Source organism: Pavona decussata, unplaced genomic scaffold, assembly GCF_977016875.1.
Source record: "Pavona decussata unplaced genomic scaffold, jaPavDecu1.1 SCAFFOLD_13, whole genome shotgun sequence".
NCBI lineage: Eukaryota > Metazoa > Cnidaria > Anthozoa > Scleractinia > Agariciidae > Pavona > Pavona decussata.
This window is the reverse complement of record NW_028145436.1, coordinates 2,354,993-2,372,303: the sequence shown is the minus strand read 5'-3', so window position 1 is coordinate 2,372,303 and position 17,311 is coordinate 2,354,993. Positions and strand designations below refer to the sequence as shown.

Here is a 17,311-nt window from a genome sequence, read left to right as displayed (position 1 = left end):
AGAAGTCAGAAATCGATTTTAATAATGAAATAACCGATGGAGAATTTTTACTGCTATTAACGAGAACGTGTTTGTCGGAGTTGCAGTTCTCCGATGTAAACAATTCAGACCATTTGATATATTTTTAGATCGTAATAAAAATCACCGATATAACTAGAAATAGCGACTAGATTAACATTAATTTACTTCAAATGTTCTGCATCGAAGGCCACTCATGTCCAATATACACAAACGGATACGAATCGTCAAAACACCCTCACCAATCGTACCATTGGTAAAAGATTACGATTTGTCAAAGACGCCTTACGATTCGTACCATTTGAACGAATGGTAAGCTCCTCATTCGATCGGAATTCCATTGGTGAAATACATCTCATTAACACTTGTAAGCCGTGCAAAAAGGAATGGTCGATTGGTACCATTGGTACCATTGGTACCATTGGTACAAAAGGAAAAGTAGTCAGTCGATTGGTTACGATTCGTACCATTGGAACGAATGGTAAGCTCCTCAGTCGATCGGTATACCATTTGTAAACTGCATCTCATTAATTGGCTTGTAAGCCATGCGAAAACGAATGGTCGATTGGTACCATTGGTACCATTGGTACAAATGGAAAAGTAGTCAGTCGATTGGTTACGATTCGTACCATTGGAACGAATGGTAAGCTCCTCAGTCGATCGGTATACCATTTGTAAACTGCATCTCATTAACTGGCTTGTAAGCCATGCGAAAACGAATGGTCGATTGGTACCATTGGTACAAATGGAAAAGTAGTCAGTCGATTGGTTTTGATTCGTACCATTGGAACGAATGGTAAGTTCCTCAGTCGATCGGTATACCATTTGTAAACTGCATCTCATTAACTGACTTGTAAGCCATGCGAAAACGAACGGTTGATTGGTACCATTGGTGCATTGGTACAAATGGAAAAGTAGTCAATCGATTGGTTCACCATTGGAATCTGGATCTCAAGACAAACGGCATGACTTGAATCTTCCTTGATATAGAAGCGAAATACCTCGTTCTTTACTGCATGAGCCGAAACAACATGAAACAAGCGCACTACACATCAATCTATCTCGTTCCTAAATCCACGAGCCGAAACGAGCATGCTACACATCAATATATCTCGTTCTTTAATGCACGATGAGCCAAAATAAGCGCGCTGCACATGAATATACCTCGTTCTTTAATCCATAAGCCAAAACAAGCGCGCTACACATGAATATACCTGGTTCTTTAATCCATGAACTGAAACAAGCGCCCTCCACAGAATATAACTCGTTCCTTAATCCATTAACCGAAACCGAGCGCGCTACGCATGAATATAACTCGTTCTTTAATCCATGAACCGAAACAAGTGCGATACGCATGAATACAACTTGTTCTTTAATATTACCGGTACTCATTCATTAATCTATAAACCGAAACAAGCGCACTACACATGAATATACCTCGTTCTTTAATCCATAAACCGAAACTAGCGCGCTACACATGAATATCACTTGTTATTTAATCCATGACCCGAAAAAAGCGCGCTACGCATGAATATGACTCGTTTTTTAATCCATAAACCGAAACAAGCGCGCTATACGTGAATATACCTCGATCGTTCTTTATCCATGAACCGAAACAAGAACGCTACACATGAATATACAAGTCATATTCATGTGTAGCGCGCTTGTTTCGGTTCATAGATTAAAGAACGAGTTAAATTCATACGTAGCGCGCTTGTTCGGGTTCATGGATTAAAGGGTGAATTATATTCATGTGTTCCTCGTTTGTTTCGGCTCTGGGATTAAAGAACAAGGTATATTCACGTGTAGCGCGCTTGTTTCGGTTGATGGATTAAAGAACGATTTTGATTTCTGTGCGGCGCGCTTTTTTCGATTCATGGATTAAAGAACGAGCTATATTTATGGGTAACGCACCTGTTTCGGTTCATGGACTAAAGAACGAGGTATATTCACGTGTAGCGCGCTTGTTTCGATTCATGGATTAAAGAACGAATTATATTTATGTGGAGCGCGCTTTTAACGAGTTATATTCATGCGTAACGCGCTTGTTTCGGTTCATGGATTAAAGAACGAGTTATATTCATGCGTACGTGCTTGTTTCGGATTAAATAACGAGTTGTATTCATGCGTATCGCGCTTGTTTCGGTTTATGGATTAAAACACGAGTTATATTCATGCGTAGCACGCTTGTTTCGGTTCATGGACTAAAGAACGAGTTATATTCATGCGTAACGCGCTTGTTTCGGTTCATGGATTAAAGAACGAGTTATATTCATGCGTACGCGCTTGGTTCGGCTCATGGCATTAAAGAATCAGGGTATTTTGCTTATAGATCGACCTATATTCAAGTCATGACGTTTGTTTTGAGATGCAGATTCCAATGGCTAACCAATCGACTGACTACTTTTCCATTTGTACCATTGGTACCAATGGTACCAATCGACCATTCGTTTAAGTTTCAAACGGCTTACATGTGTTAATGATATGCATTTCACCAATGGTGTACCAATGGAATGCCATGTCACTGTATTGGTACCAATCGTACCATTGGTACCAATGGACAAACGGAATCCCACTGTACTCAAACCGAACCGTAGCGAAAATAGTCTAAGTCCCCTTAATGAGATGCAATTCACCAATGGTGTTCCAATGGAATGCCAAGTCACTCTATTGGTACCAATCGCACCATTGGTACCAATGGACGAACGGAATCCAGCTGTACTCCAACCGAACTGTAGCGAAAATAGTCTAAGTCCCCTTAATGAGATGCAATCCACCAATGGTGTTCTAATGGAATGCCAAGTCACCCTACTGGTACCAATTGTACCATTGGTACCAATGGACGAACAGAATCCATCTGTACTCAAACCGAACCGTAGTGAAAATAGCCTCAGTCCCTTTAATGAGATGCAATTCACCAATGGTGTTCCAATGGAATGCCAAGTCACTCTATTGGTACCAATCGCACCATTGGTACCAATGGACGAACGGAATCCAGCTGTACTCCAACCGAACTGTAGCGAAAATAGTCTAAGTCCCCTTAATGAGATGCAATCCACCAATGGTGTTCTAATGGAATGCCAAGTCACCCTACTGGTACCAATTGTACCATTGGTACCAATGGACGAACAGAATCCATCTGTACTCAAACCGAACCGTAGTGAAAATAGCCTCAGTCCCTTTAATGAGATGCAATTCACCAATGGTGTACCAATGGAATGCCAAGTCACTCTATTGGTACTAATCGTACCATTGGTACCAATGGACGAACGGAATCCAGCTGTACTCAAACCGAACCGTAGCGAAAATAGTCCAAGTCCTCTTAATGAGATGCAATTCACCAATGGTGTACCAATGGAATGCCAATCCATTCCATTGGATTCCATATACCTCGTTCTTTACTGCATGAGCCGAAACAACATGAAACAAGCGCACTACACATCAATCTATCTCGTTCCTAAATCCACGAGCCGAAACAAGCATGCTACACATCAATATATCTCGTTCTTTAATGCACGATGAGCCAAAACAAGCGCGCTACACATGAAGATTCCTCGTTCTTTAATCGATGAGCCAAACAAAACAAGCGCCCTGCACATGAATATACTTCGTTCTTTAATCCATAAGCCAAAACAAGCGCGCTACACATGAATATACCTGGTTCTTTAATCCATTAACCGAAACAAGCGCGCTACGCATGAATATAACTCGTTCTTTAATCCATGAACTGAAACAAGCGCCCTCCACAGAATATAACTCGTTCCTTAATCCATTAACCGAAACCGAGCGCGCTACGCATGAATATAACTCGTTCTTTAATCCATGAACCGAAACAAGTGCGATACGCATGAATTCAACTTGTTCTTTAATATTACCGGTACTCGTTCATTAATCTATAAACCGAAACAAGCGCACTACACATGAATATACCTCGCTCTTTAATCCATGAACCGAAACTAGCGCGCTACACATGGATATAACTTGTTATTTAATCCATGACCCGAAAAAAGCGCGCTACGCATGAATATGACTCGTTTTTTAATCCATGAACCGAAACAAGCCCGCTATACGTGAATATACCTCGATCGTTCTTTATCCATGAACCGAAACAAGAACGCTACAAGTCATTCTATTGGTACCAATGGACGAACGGAATCCAGCTGAACTCAAACCGAACCGTAGCGAAAATAGTCTAAGTCCCCTTAATGAGATGCAATTCACCAATGGTGTACCAATGGAATGCCAATCCATTCCATTGGATTCCGTTTGTGTGTATTGGACAATGCAGGCCATTTGTACCAATGCACCAATGGTACCAATCAACCATTCGTTTTCGCATGGCTTACAAGTCAGTTAATGAGATGCAGTTTACAAATGGTATACCGATCGACTGAGGAACTTACCATTCGTTCCAATGGTACGAATCAAAACCAATCGACTGACTACTTTTCCATTTGTACCAATGGTACCAATGGTACCAATCGACCATTCGTTTTCGCATGCCAATCCATTCCATTGGATTCCGTTTGTGTGTATTGGACAACACTGATCGAGTGTTGTCCAATACACACAAACGGAATCCAATGGAATGGATTGGCGATCAGGAGTTCAGAGTACTCGGAGTTCAGAAGCGATTTACAAACACTTGACATCTGGAGCCCGTGAATGTTTCCAAACATCACATATTGGGCCCTAAAACTTATCAGACGGACTAAAGACAACCATTCAATGTTTTTCGATCTCAGATTTCTTTCCTATTCTGCTCTAAAATAATACATTTATTCCGGTCAATTAGCCTACGAAACATGTGCAACAAATTTGCAAACCAATTTGTTGTCGCAGAAAAAAGTAGTGCAAATCAAACTTTACAGCTCCTTTATCTGCTTAAATGAAGCGGTCGATCAGTAAAATGGAGAAACACGTGTGACTTTGTTCCTGCCGTGTTGTTTTGAGTGTTGGTTTTTAGCAGCGACGGCTTAAATCAATGAGCCAGTGTGATACTGAACAACTGTAACTCGATATTCACTTCGCTGATGTGGGTAACGCGCACGTGATCCTGGCCAAGCATTTCGGTATGGAATCCGCGCGTACAGGACGCTTAGCTTTTAGAAACTGTAAATAGTGAAAATTACTGCTCGTGGGCCAAGCTACGACTACCCTGGTGATGAAAACCTTGTCAAGTTAAAAGACTGTACAAGATATGCGAGAGCCCATTGGCAGCGTTGGTTGTTGTTGTTTTTTTTTTCGCGAAAAACATTCAAGAATTATTGTCATTTCATTTTTTAACTAACAGTTATACAGACACTGGAAGGTTGATTTTTTTTCGGGAAAAAAAAAACACCTATAACCACCATGCTCACAATTAAAAATATGAAATCTGTATATTTGAGAGCATAGAAGTGAATTTCCCACCGACCTCCCCCCTTCCCCCCAGCTATAAGCGTCAATAATATTGTGGTTATTGTTTACTTTCCTAAACCGTGTTCTCGCTGCTCCTGCTAGATTTTTTCAACTCCGTGAAAAAATAATAACAGGAAATCTGAAATTGGAAAATGTATAGGCGAAATACGGCCCCCACGCGCAAGTGCTAGTAACAAGGTAGTTACAGCCCTCACCCGCTTGCGCTAGTAATAAGTTAGTTTTCAAGGCCATCATCAGACAGACCAAGGCTGGCTAGATTCCTATCTTCTCGGAAATTGAAAGAAACTGACAGGAACAGCGAGAAAACCGGTTTAGGAAAGTAAACAATAGCCACAATTGACGCTTATCGCCAGGGGGTTATGAATGGGGGTGGAGGAGGTCGCCGATTGGACGGTTGGGAATTCATTTCTCTGATACCGTCAAAGTTACAAATTTCATATTTCTAATTGTAGGGATGGTAGTTATGGATAGATTTTTTTTTTTACAAAAAATCGACGTTCCAGGATCTGCATTACTGTAAGTCAAAAAACCAAAAACTGACACTAATACTTGAACCTCAAGTTTTTTTCGCGGAAAAAACCAAAGCTGGAAAGGTGGGCTCTCAGATCTCTTGTACAGTCTTTAAGCTTGACAAGGTCATCATCACCAGGGTAGTCACAGCTTGGCCCACAAGCAGTACTTTTCTAAAAGCGCCCTGAACGCGCAAGTGCCTGGTCAGGATCACGTGCGCGTTACCCACATCAACGAAGTGAATTTCGAGTGACAGTTGATTTGTCACACCAGCTTATTGATTTGAGCCGGTCTCTGCTAAAAACGAACGCTCAAAACAACACGGCAGGAACAAAGTCACACGTTTTTCTCCATTTTACTGATCGACTGCTTCATTTAAGAAGATAAAGGAGTTGTAAAGTTTGATTTGCACTACTTTTTCCTACGACATCGAAATGGTATGCAAATTTTTGCACATGTTATATAGGCTAATATGACCAGAATAACTATATTATTTTAGAGCAGAATAGGAAAGAAATCTGGGATCGAAAAACATTGAATGGCTGCCTTCAGTCAGTCTGATTAGTTTTAGGTCCCAATATGTGATGTTTGGAAACATTCACGGGCTCCAGATGTCAAGGGATTGTGAATCGCTTCTGATCTCATAATTCGTGACGTGATTGCGATCCGCAAGTATCGCACGCATATTCGATCTTTCTTGAGTGGGAAAGAGTTTGAATCAGAGCTTGAAACTTGGAACAAATGAAGTTCTTTTCTTCGTCTTTCGAGATATGAGATTTAATTTAGAGAAAATGACATACCAGAAACACTTTTATTTTAATGAAAATAGGCATTAGTTTCAAGGCCATTTTGAGTAGCGCACACAAATCTGCATGCTTTAGAAAGCAGCCAGCGAGTTTGGAATGTTTATTGTATTGATTGTCTTGTGAGATGGTTGGTCTAGGTTTGTGTAAAGTTTCAAGTTCTTGGGTTATTTTACACCGTGAACGGGGCTTCGTCCTCTGACCTAAATTTTCGCGGTTTTCATCGGCCCGTGACCGCACCTAGACCGCATTTCAAACTCTCGCAATTTTCTCAAAAAATAAAATACCTTGGAACTTTAAAATACGATTTTCGAAAATAGTTAATCCAAAGGTATCTTCAGGCGAAATATCAGAAATTCGACCTAGGGGTCGCTGAAATGCAGTTCTCGATTCTTACAGGCAGCCGCTCTTAAATACTTTTACAATATCTTGCTCTTATGAACAGAGAGAACAAAAACAATCTTATTTTAAAATGTTTTCACAACTGTTTATGTTGTCTGATTACTTTTCAGAAATAATTATTACAGTGATACAATCTTGTGGGGAAAAAGGGCTTTTCAAACAATTAAAATGTCCTATTAGCGTTTTAATTCTTAACTGGGTAAGTGGGACTATACCTCAAGTTCAGGTCTAAATATGGCAGTATAATACAAGGGATCGTTATCGTTTACCATTGACTTCTCTGTAGACTAGCGAGGTAGTCTACCAGTAGAGGCGATCTTCGTATTCCTCTTTTGCGAGCAGTCGTCTTGCATGCGCTGATAGGTTTGTTTTATCCGCCTTTCTGTCCCATCCACGGGACGCGTCAAGGGGAGTTGGGTGCGGCTTAGACTATCTGGCTCACATAATTAATCCGGTCTTGTTATTTTTTATTTTTTATTTCTAGTAAACCATGATTTGTCTATATTCAACAGAGCGTTATCCTTGTGTATTTACGCTGTGCAAAATTTGCAACAGTACTAATAATTTCTGACTTGACACTTATCGCTCCTGGGAGGTTTAATCAAGAATGACCCACTTATTATCTATTTTCACTATTTTCACAAAAATTATTTCAGGAAATGGATTATCTTACGTCTTTTGACCTCAGTTCACCAGTCCACTGACATCCTGCACTTGGACACTTGATAATAAACGAGAGAACCTTTCTATTTGTTCCTTTGTCAGGGAACATGTCCTACAGAAAAGAAAGAAAGAAGAAAAGTCCAGGATGACGCTAGCCACAGCGTTTATTTATAGTTCCTTCGTTGACATAAGAAGTTTTAGAAACAGAAAAGTCGAGTTTAAAGATAAGGTTTTGTTACCCTTCTAGCAGAGCGTTTCTTTCTGGCATGATTTTAAGCATGTTGGCTTGTTAAGTGTCTCTCGGGGACGCTAAACAAGGGAACTAAGCAACTGATAACAAGACACGCGAACGACTTCCGTACATGTTAAAAACTTGCCAAAAAGAAACGCTCTGCTAGAAGGGTAAGCTCTAGTCAGGGAGCAAAACCAAATATGAGTGGAGGAGTTTCGCTACCCACATTAATTATGATCCTATTCGGACTGATTAATTCTTGCATACAAAAACCTGACAAAAAAGAAAGCGAGGAAAGGCCCACTCTGGGACATAAGTCGCCGAAAAATCGCCTTAAGTCGCTTAAAATCAGTTGCTTCAATTTTAAAGTGTGTTTTGTTTAAGTTGCCTTAAATCGCCCTACAGTCGCCCAAAGTTACGGCGACTTAAGGTCCCAGAGTAGGCATGAGGAAAACAAGCATTACCTGCACATAAATCTCGGTTCTTGGTATATTTGGCCGGGCAAATTTTGGTAACAAGGAGGATTCGATGAACCGCACTGTTGCCTCACCAATAATTAACTTGAAAGGCCCTGATTTTTAAGGCAGCATTCCCTTCCTCAGCCGTGCCTGAGTTCAGCACTTCCTCCAAGAAAAACATGCCAGTCCTTGGAGAAATTCCTGTGGTGTTTGCAAAAACTAGATGCACAGGCTCAGCGAAATTACGATCCATTTCATATTCTGATTCAAAGCAAACTAGTTTCAATACTTTTCATCATTGCTTGCTCGTGGCAAAGTGACTATGCTTAATTCAATCAGTTCCCGTAGCTTCATAATTACAGGGTGTTTCAAAAGTTCGTTCCGATTTGTTTTCTTCTAACGTTTCATTATTTATTTAAACGACCTCTTTAAAAATTAGGTATATTATTTTTTGCTTATTTTTCATTCGATCATTCAAATTAGTAGTAACCAGAATGCCCGCCTTTATTTTTAATGACATTTTCTAATCGCCTAGGCATAGAATGTGCGAGTTCCTTTAGCGTGTCAAGAGTCACATTTTCCCATGCAAAGCGTAGTCGCCTCTTCAGCTATTTCATCGTTTTGGGGGCTGGATATCGATCTTTGTACGTTGTCTCGTCAATGATACTCCAGATGTTCTCAATGGGATTGAGATCAGGAGAGTTCGCTGGCCAGCCATCCTTGGCTATAAAGTTTGGCAGATTCTTTTGACACCATCTCTGAGTTGCCTTTGAAGTGTGAGCCGGTGCTCCATCCTGAACGAATGTCATCTCTTTCTTTGAGCTAAACAGATTCCTCTCTATCGGGCCACCTGTAACCTGACGCCTTGATGTTAACGGTTTGACTTCTTTCTCAAGGATTTGGTTGATGCAGTATTCAGAAGTTACGGTTTGGCCCGTGGGTAGCATGTGTAACTTTGTGAGCCCACGACCCGTCATGCCACCCCACACCATCACCTTTGCACTTTGCTTCACTTGGAAAGCTGGAGGAACATCACATTCCTGCGAGCCCCATACAATATCGTTTTTTGGATTTGGGTACTGGAAAAGATATTTAGGACACTCATCTGTGAATAAAAAATTGTCCCAATCCTCTGCTGTCAGCCTCGCGTATTTCTTGGCAAATCTCAAACGGGCTTTTCTTTGCTTTTCGCTCAATACTGAGAGGTATTTTCTTTAGCTTGCAGCCTTCCATCCTTTCCTAGTCATGTATCTCCACACCGTTATGCTCTAAACTTGGATATTTTTCTGCTGAAGACTCTTGGCAATCTTCGTTGTTGAATTGTTCCGTTTGTACTTGGCTTTCTCGATGGATTTTCGAGCACAATTCGTCAAAACAGACGGTCGCCCGCCTCTTGGTTTGTCTTCGAAGCACTCTCTTTTCGACCACTTGTTCACCCAACGTTTAGTCTTGTTAAAAAATGTAGCGATTTCTTTGACTGAATGACCAGATGATCGTAATATGGCTGCTTGAGCTCTATCATAAACAATGTCTGACTTCATTTTCGTAACAGAGAAAGCAGAAAGTTCACGAAAAAAATCAGAGAATAACAACAAATTCGGGAAAGGAACAACATGCATCAAAGGCGCGAAAAAATGGCGGGAAAACGCGCGTGTGTACATTTGGCGCGAAAATCGAAACAAAGGCATCAAGTTGACAATTAAAATTGCTATTGCCACCCATTTTAATAAATTATCTACCTCAATTTATTGAAAAAGTTCTAACAAACAATTGATTTGTTTAAGAAATAAACAACTTTAAATCGGAACGAACTTTTGAAACACCCTGTAAGCCCTGATCAAACGGCGCATGACAGTCAATGATAGTTGATGATAGTCGATGATAGTTAGAGCTCGCGCGCTCGTTTGAAGACCAACTATCATGCGCTATCATCGACTATCATCAACTATCATTCACTTTGAACGTGTTCGAATTCTTCATGATAGTTGATGACAGTTTTCCCGTTTGACCACACGCATGATAGTTCATGATAGTTCTTCTGTCAGCTGTTTTCTCAATCAGCGCTCTCAAGATTAATTAACAATTAGACGGCGAGATCGAGGTTTCTATCGGCTGATAGTTGTCGAGGGGCGAAGTCCCGAGCCAACTATCAAAGGCGATAGAAACCGAGAGCGAGCCGTCTAATTGTTTTAGCATACCTCAGTGATTGATCTTTTAAGCAAAAACATATTTTTATTTCATTAATTTTGATATATTTGTGCAATGATGCATGCTAAATCGCGCGCGCTCTGACAAACTGCCGTCTATCGATCGATAGGCGGCACCTGTGTAGCCAATCAGATTCGCGTTGGTCACTGAGGTATGCTAATTTTCAGTTACTTCTTCCAACAACTGAAGTAAAACGAAGCAGGCAGCTTTATCTCTGCGAAGTTTATTGACACTTAGCATGTGCCTGACAATAGAGGCTCATGTAAACTATCGTCAGCCCGTCAGCTATCACGAGTTTCTTTGAGCCATTTGACCACCCGCTTGATAGTTGATAATAGTGCATAGTGGATGATATTTTTGACTATCATCCACTATCGTGCGCCGTTTGACCAGGGCTCTAAGCATCATTTATTTGCCCTTTTTTTTAACGAATCTATACAAGATTTATCATAGATTAAATTACTGATACTTGCCCCTGATAAAGCTTCCGACTGATCAAGTGTGAAAGTTTTCAACATGACTGTGGCATATATTATTATTCATATGTAAAGATTTTATTTTATGTCTCTTACCCTTTCGCGAGTCAGGTTGTTTCGATCCACTGGACAGCTTAATGGTTTGTTGTCACGCTCCAGCCTGTATAAAAATAATTCAAACAAATTTTAAATTCAAAATCCCGGTTGCCAGACTGCAATCTTTGATAATAATAAATACCGACCACGATAGGCCTTTGCACATTCACTTGAAGCCCTGTTCATGCTTTTCTTTTCATAGACAGGTTTGAATATTGCAGCAGCCGTTAACAGAGCAACTCAGTTCCTTTATGAAGAATATGATATAAATAAACAACCAACAACAGTTGCGTAAGCCGGTGAATGTTTAATTATTCTGAGATATGCCAAATTTCCGCACTACTGATTTTACTAATCTATGGAAAATAAGCACTTTGTCGGCGTATTCTGTTAAATTGCATTGCTTTTCCGTAACTATTTCTGATCAAATGTACACTACGTTCCTGTTCGTTTTCAGACTTAAACGAACAAACTCGTCAAATTAGGGTTTTACAGACAAACAGTTGCTATTATATAGGTATCTTTCGCTCATGTCTTCAATTGCTACAATGCTCATTACAGCTTATATTTCACGGCTGTATTACATGTAAAAGTGTTCCTCGATTTATAAAGAGTCCAGAAAAAGGGTTTGATTAGAAGCTCAGCCTTATAAGTCCCCTTGCGATTCCTCCACGCAATAACACTTAATATTAAAGCTTAAATTAAGCCAACCTTAAAAAGTGCCCTTCAAGACACTGCCTGCAAAATCGATGGCCACATTCTTCCGTCAGGACTGTATCTTTCAGGGGCAAATGACAGATTGGACATTGCCAATCTTCATCCACTGCACTCACAAACTCTTCGTCGTATCCACCAAGCGATGGATATCCTTCAGCTTCCGCCATATTTGTCATCTCTTTTGGATCAGTCATGAGTGACCTGGCATTTTTCGTTTGTCAATTAACAGTCAAGAATATTATTTCAATGTCACGAATAACCGTGACAGTCTGATTGTTTACTCTTTCGGAAAAAAAAAAGAAAGAAAGAAAGAAAATACGAAAGGAACTTTGGGATGTCGGATCAATTTCAGGTCAATTCCTCGAAGGAGGAAGTTTGTTTCGCAAACAGCGTCAAGTAATTCAGCAAACGGTGTTTCAACGATTTCTTTTGCGTTTGAATTTTTTTTTTCTTATTGCACATTGCCCTCAGACATTTGGTATATAAACCATACTGCATCTCCACAACAAGAGATCCGGTAAGGAAATCTATTCAGAACAATTTATATCTGTATCATGTAGTTTTTCGCATTCAAAATACATCGGTTTTACACTTGAGGATCGCACCGGGGGAGAGGGGGGTGGGTACTCCCAAAAAAATTAGATAGGAGTGCGCGGCCCGCTTCCCAAAACCCTTACCCTATTTATGACCAAAATCTGCGATTTTCCCTAACCCTTTTTATGACCTGACCAAAATTTGATACCCTATTTATGACCTGATAGTGTCTGGTCAACTTCAGTTCAAAAACCCCTGGAGCCCATCGTGTGATAAGCCGTTGGTGCACATACAAAGTTGCTGTAAACATCATGATGAAGAACTGTAGCTTCTTCTAAAAAAAACAGAAATTCAAGACTATATTGAAAAAATAGATACCCTATTTATTATCAAAATGGCGGCAAAATAGCGAAAATCGATACCCTATTTTTACCGGCTTTGGGGCCGCACATATCTATATAGCCCATTTAAGGGAGTACCCTCCCGGGGGATCGCAGTAGTAAGCCCAGGGGATGACAAAATGGGTTCTCGAGTATGTAACTTTCAAAAAAAAATTTTCATAGCGTGAAGTGCTGACGGCAAAACTTCCCCGTAATACTTCAGAAAAGTTATTGTAGAACGTTGTAAATTGTCTGTTTAATAAAATGAGAGATAGCAGAACAAAACAGTTTGAATGTCACTTTTATTGTTGTTGTTGTTGTTGTTTGAAGAACTTTCTTTAAACTTTAGTTGCTGTTCCAGATTAATTGATTAAGACATTTATATCTGGTGTTAAGTATTAAAATCCATTGTTTATAGAATGTCAGTAGCGACTAAGTCAAGTTGTGCCTATTGGCTTTGTAACTACAATGAAAACCCAATGTGACACCTGTAAAACGGGATATGAAAGAACGTCATGATGAGTCTCAAAACAAGCAACAAGATGACACAGTTCCAAAAGTACGTTTTGTTTTCCCTTGGATGGAATAATTGCCAGTCGTAATTCAGACAACTCACTACTCAACTTTCAGTCGTTTCCCGTACATTTTTTAGCTTTCCCAGAGAGCCTCAGTAAAACTGACCTGCTTTTTCGTGTTCAAGGAGTTTGCTCAAATGTACTGCCGAGAAGACAGCGCAGTCCTTATGTTTTACCTCCGACGGCTGATATTGCCGTGATTAATACTGCTACAAGCTATTGCTTCATATCTCCTTAAGGAAGCGTTTATTTTATTCTATGGACCAGAGGCGTTTCTCGCCCGATCTTGGTGGGACAATGTTTCTGAGATTGCGCCGCAAGTTACTCTGACGACTTGCTCCGCTCATTAGCCGGCCTGTATGGCCAACCACTTGACGACTGCTGGACCAGAAAAAGACGCGCGAAATAAAAATCTGACAGCCAGGGTATGTTTATGCAAGGATATGGGTGGGACAAATGTGCGATAAGAGCACATGATGGATTCAAGGCTTTACGAAAACCTTACATATATATATTTGAAGGAATATAAGCAGAAATAATCGAAAATAAAGAATAAATAATGTAACCTGGTCAACAATCTATAAAAAAGCTGCGGCTGATAGCGCCGATTGTGAGTGCAGTATTCAAATATTCCCTGTAGCTATTAACTTTAGAGGATCACCTCGTTTAGTCTCTCTTCATCAGCGAGTTTTGGAAAAACTAGTAAGACAAAAACAACGGAAAAAAAGTTAACACAGAGACATAGTATAACTGAAAGCGGTTACCGGTGGAACAAGGGATTATTTTTCCAAACAAATGAATGGACTAAGGTCGCGATGATTTTGCAAAGTCAGCGATATAATACGCCTTGTGCTTTTCTTCTGGTGGGGACCCCGTATCACGAAGTAATCGGTTGCGTTTAGGAAATGTTTAAAGGAACCCCCTAATTTCGTTACTGCTGTTGTTGTTGTTTTCTCGTTTGCTTGTATGTTATTATACCATTAAGTGGCGTTTAGGTATCTTGTTATCAATCTTAACTCAAATTCAACTTTACTTGTAACACGCTAACGAGCCGACCCCCTGAGTAAATGAGATTGCTAGTGTCCCAGATCTTTGTTGTCCATTCTGATGTAACTCTTTCCCCTCGAATACAGCTTGCCATTACCAGGCCATATTTCTATGTGTGTTTTTGTTGTTGACTGAACTCGAAAATCTAATATATAGGACAAGTTAGGAAGAAGACCAGTTCAAGGGTCAGATTACACAAGCTGAAATTTTGGATACAGAAAGCGTAAAAAAGAAAAAAAGTCCTCAGTTTGCAAACTTAGTTCTTAACATTCTTGCACTCGTTGCTATCTACAACATAGGTTGTTCTACTATAAATGTACAATGAAAAAAAAAACAGAATAATAATAACTGAAAGAGTCTGATATTCTCCATTATCTTTCTTTATTTTCGTCAGTTTATTCCAACCTTAGATCACCGCGTCAACGTAGATGTTATGTCTCCTGCGTCAGATTAAATTAATGAAACACGAGATACAATACTAGACCGACTAGAAAAGCTTTCATACCTCCATAAGGAGACACTGGGAAAGGACAGTCAACAGCATGGGCTTCTAATATTCCCGGCTTACTCAAACGATAAAAGTCGATAGCAATCAAGTGATTTTTACCGATTGATAACGGAAATAGGTGACAATCGATAAATTAATTTGGTGTGTCAAATTGATATTATCGATTTTTCATGATTTTATCGATTTAGTATAGAAGTCCAACACATCAATTAAATAATGCAGCTGGCGAATACAGGGATAATTCAACAAATGAAGTTTTTTTTAATTAGAATAATTGAAACGAATTCCTACATTGACGAGAAAAACTGATCTATAAACAAGAGAAATGAGAAATGTGAAATGTGGAAACGTTTACACACAAACGCTCTACAACCCTTTCTTTTAGCAGCAACAAAAATGACTGTTCAACTACAATCAGTTCTTGCAGGTAAATATCGTGAAAAATATAACTCTACATTGGTAGAATACAAACGAGCCGAGTGTGAACATATCGTGAATATGTGTTCCTTGGTATGTGTGGTTTTGGATTTTGTGAGCCTCTACCCACCGGGGTCCCTATAACACGCCCAGTCCTGACCACATGATGGCCTATACTCAATTTTCTCTGAGAATTGTAGCATTTCTGCCCAATCGTAATGTAATAGGTATATCATTCAGTTTCAAAACTTTGCGACAAAGTTTAAATAAATTCATGATTGGCTGGAGCAAATTGCGTTGTTCACGGCTCTAAACGAACTCAAGCAAGTGGGAAAAAAAAGCAGAAAACAGTCTGTGTCCAGTACAAGAAGCCAGACTAAAGCGTACAGGTTAAGGCCCATCGTCGGTGAGGTGAAAGTCAAAAAACCGAGTAGGCAATTTGAAGACTTTCCTTTGGCGAGTTATAATAATAATAATAATAATAATAATAATAATAATAATAATAATAATAATAATAATAATAAAGAAGTTTAATTCCATCATCATCGCAGTTAATCTGAATTACAATGTGGTTACAATTGTACAACTATAAGAATTACATACTGTTAATCAATCAATGAGGGACTGGGTTACAATAAGTTTCATATCAAAATTACAAATAAATTCATACTTATGCAAGTTAAAAATTGGGTATAAAGTCTAAAAATCTAAAGATCGTTGAAAGCTAAAATAGTGCTTGGGAAAAAACTATGGCGCAATCTTTCTGTCCTGCATTTAATTAATGTATATTTATTAGCGCTTCTCGTTTGATAGTGATGCATGTGCCCTCTCGTTACTGGAAGATGTTTAACAAGAGGTCCTCCTCTTGAGATCTTTTCAAGAGTTTTAACACAAAGTTCACTACGTCGTTCGTCTAATGTTCTTAAATTTAGGAAATGAAGAGCTTCTGAGTAGGAAAGCGCGGGAACTATGATTTTGAACGCACGTTTCTGTATGCGTTCTAACTCTTGTGAGAGGTAGGAGGGAAGAGCGTGGTGCCATACTACACAGCAATATTCTAATAAGGATCGTATCAGGGCGGAATAGATAGAAATTAGATCATTAATCTCAACGCCCCCTCGACGGAGTACTCGGAGTATATGAAGGCGTTTAGAAGCCTCGGTGACAATAGATTCAATGTGATTGTTCCATTTTAAATTATTCTGAATGACCAGACCAAGTACTTTATGCGAGGTTACAAGCTCTAATTGTTGATCATCGATCTTCAAATGAGGGAGTTCTATGGGATCCTTTAGGAAGCAAATCCGCATTTCTTTGCATTTTTTAGCGTTAAGTTTCATCCAGTTACTGGAGCTCCAAGAGGCGATGGTATCGAGACTAGCTTGGATAGTTGAGTTGCTATTTCTTACAAGCCCTTCAGACAACGATACGTCATCGACATACTTCCAAGTGCAAGATTCGGGATCTGGGATATTCAAATTGTTAATCATTACCAGGAACAATATTGGGCCGAATCTTGTTCCTTGGGGAACGCCGGCAGTTATTGGGAGCCAGTCAGAGATCGAGCCAGCCAGCTTAACGCGTTGTCGGCGGTTAGTCAGAAAACTTATAATCCACGGTATTAAAGATGTGCGAACGCCTAAGACCAGAAGCTTTTCTATTAGTACATTGTGCCCAATGCGATCGAAAGCTTTAGAGAAGTCGAGAAAGCAAAGGCGGAGATGTCGTCCGGGTGAGTCGAGATACGTAAGCCAGTTGTGAATCATGTCAAGTAGACAAAACGTCGTTGAAGTTCCTTTCAGACATCCAAACTGATTTGGGTCGATTTTGTCCTTGACATCGTCGA

At 39.8% G+C, this 17,311-nt stretch overlaps 1 protein-coding gene and 1 long non-coding RNA gene across 5 annotated transcripts in view; one reads left to right on the top strand and one right to left on the bottom strand.

Moving 5' to 3' along the window:
• LOC146487865 (TNF receptor-associated factor 4-like) overlaps nt 1-12,176 on the bottom strand; it is a 133,477-nt gene extending 121,301 nt beyond the window's left edge. For 3 of the 4 annotated variants that reach the window (XM_085128096.1, XM_085128111.1, XM_085128089.1), the window contains exons 1-3: nt 11,999-12,176; nt 11,288-11,351; nt 7,828-7,929 (exon numbers count right to left, since the gene is read on the bottom strand). In XM_085128096.1, the coding sequence (XP_084984222.1) occupies nt 7,828-7,929; nt 11,288-11,351; nt 11,999-12,171 (339 nt within the window). In that variant the 5' untranslated portion in view covers nt 12,172-12,176. The remainder of the gene's footprint in view (nt 1-7,827; nt 7,930-11,287; nt 11,352-11,998) is intronic. The other variant, XM_085128081.1, reaches the window with a different exon arrangement.
• Nucleotides 1-17,311, top strand: part of LOC146487861 (uncharacterized) — a 108,013-nt gene that overhangs the window by 13,219 nt on the left and 77,483 nt on the right. The window lies entirely within an intron of this gene.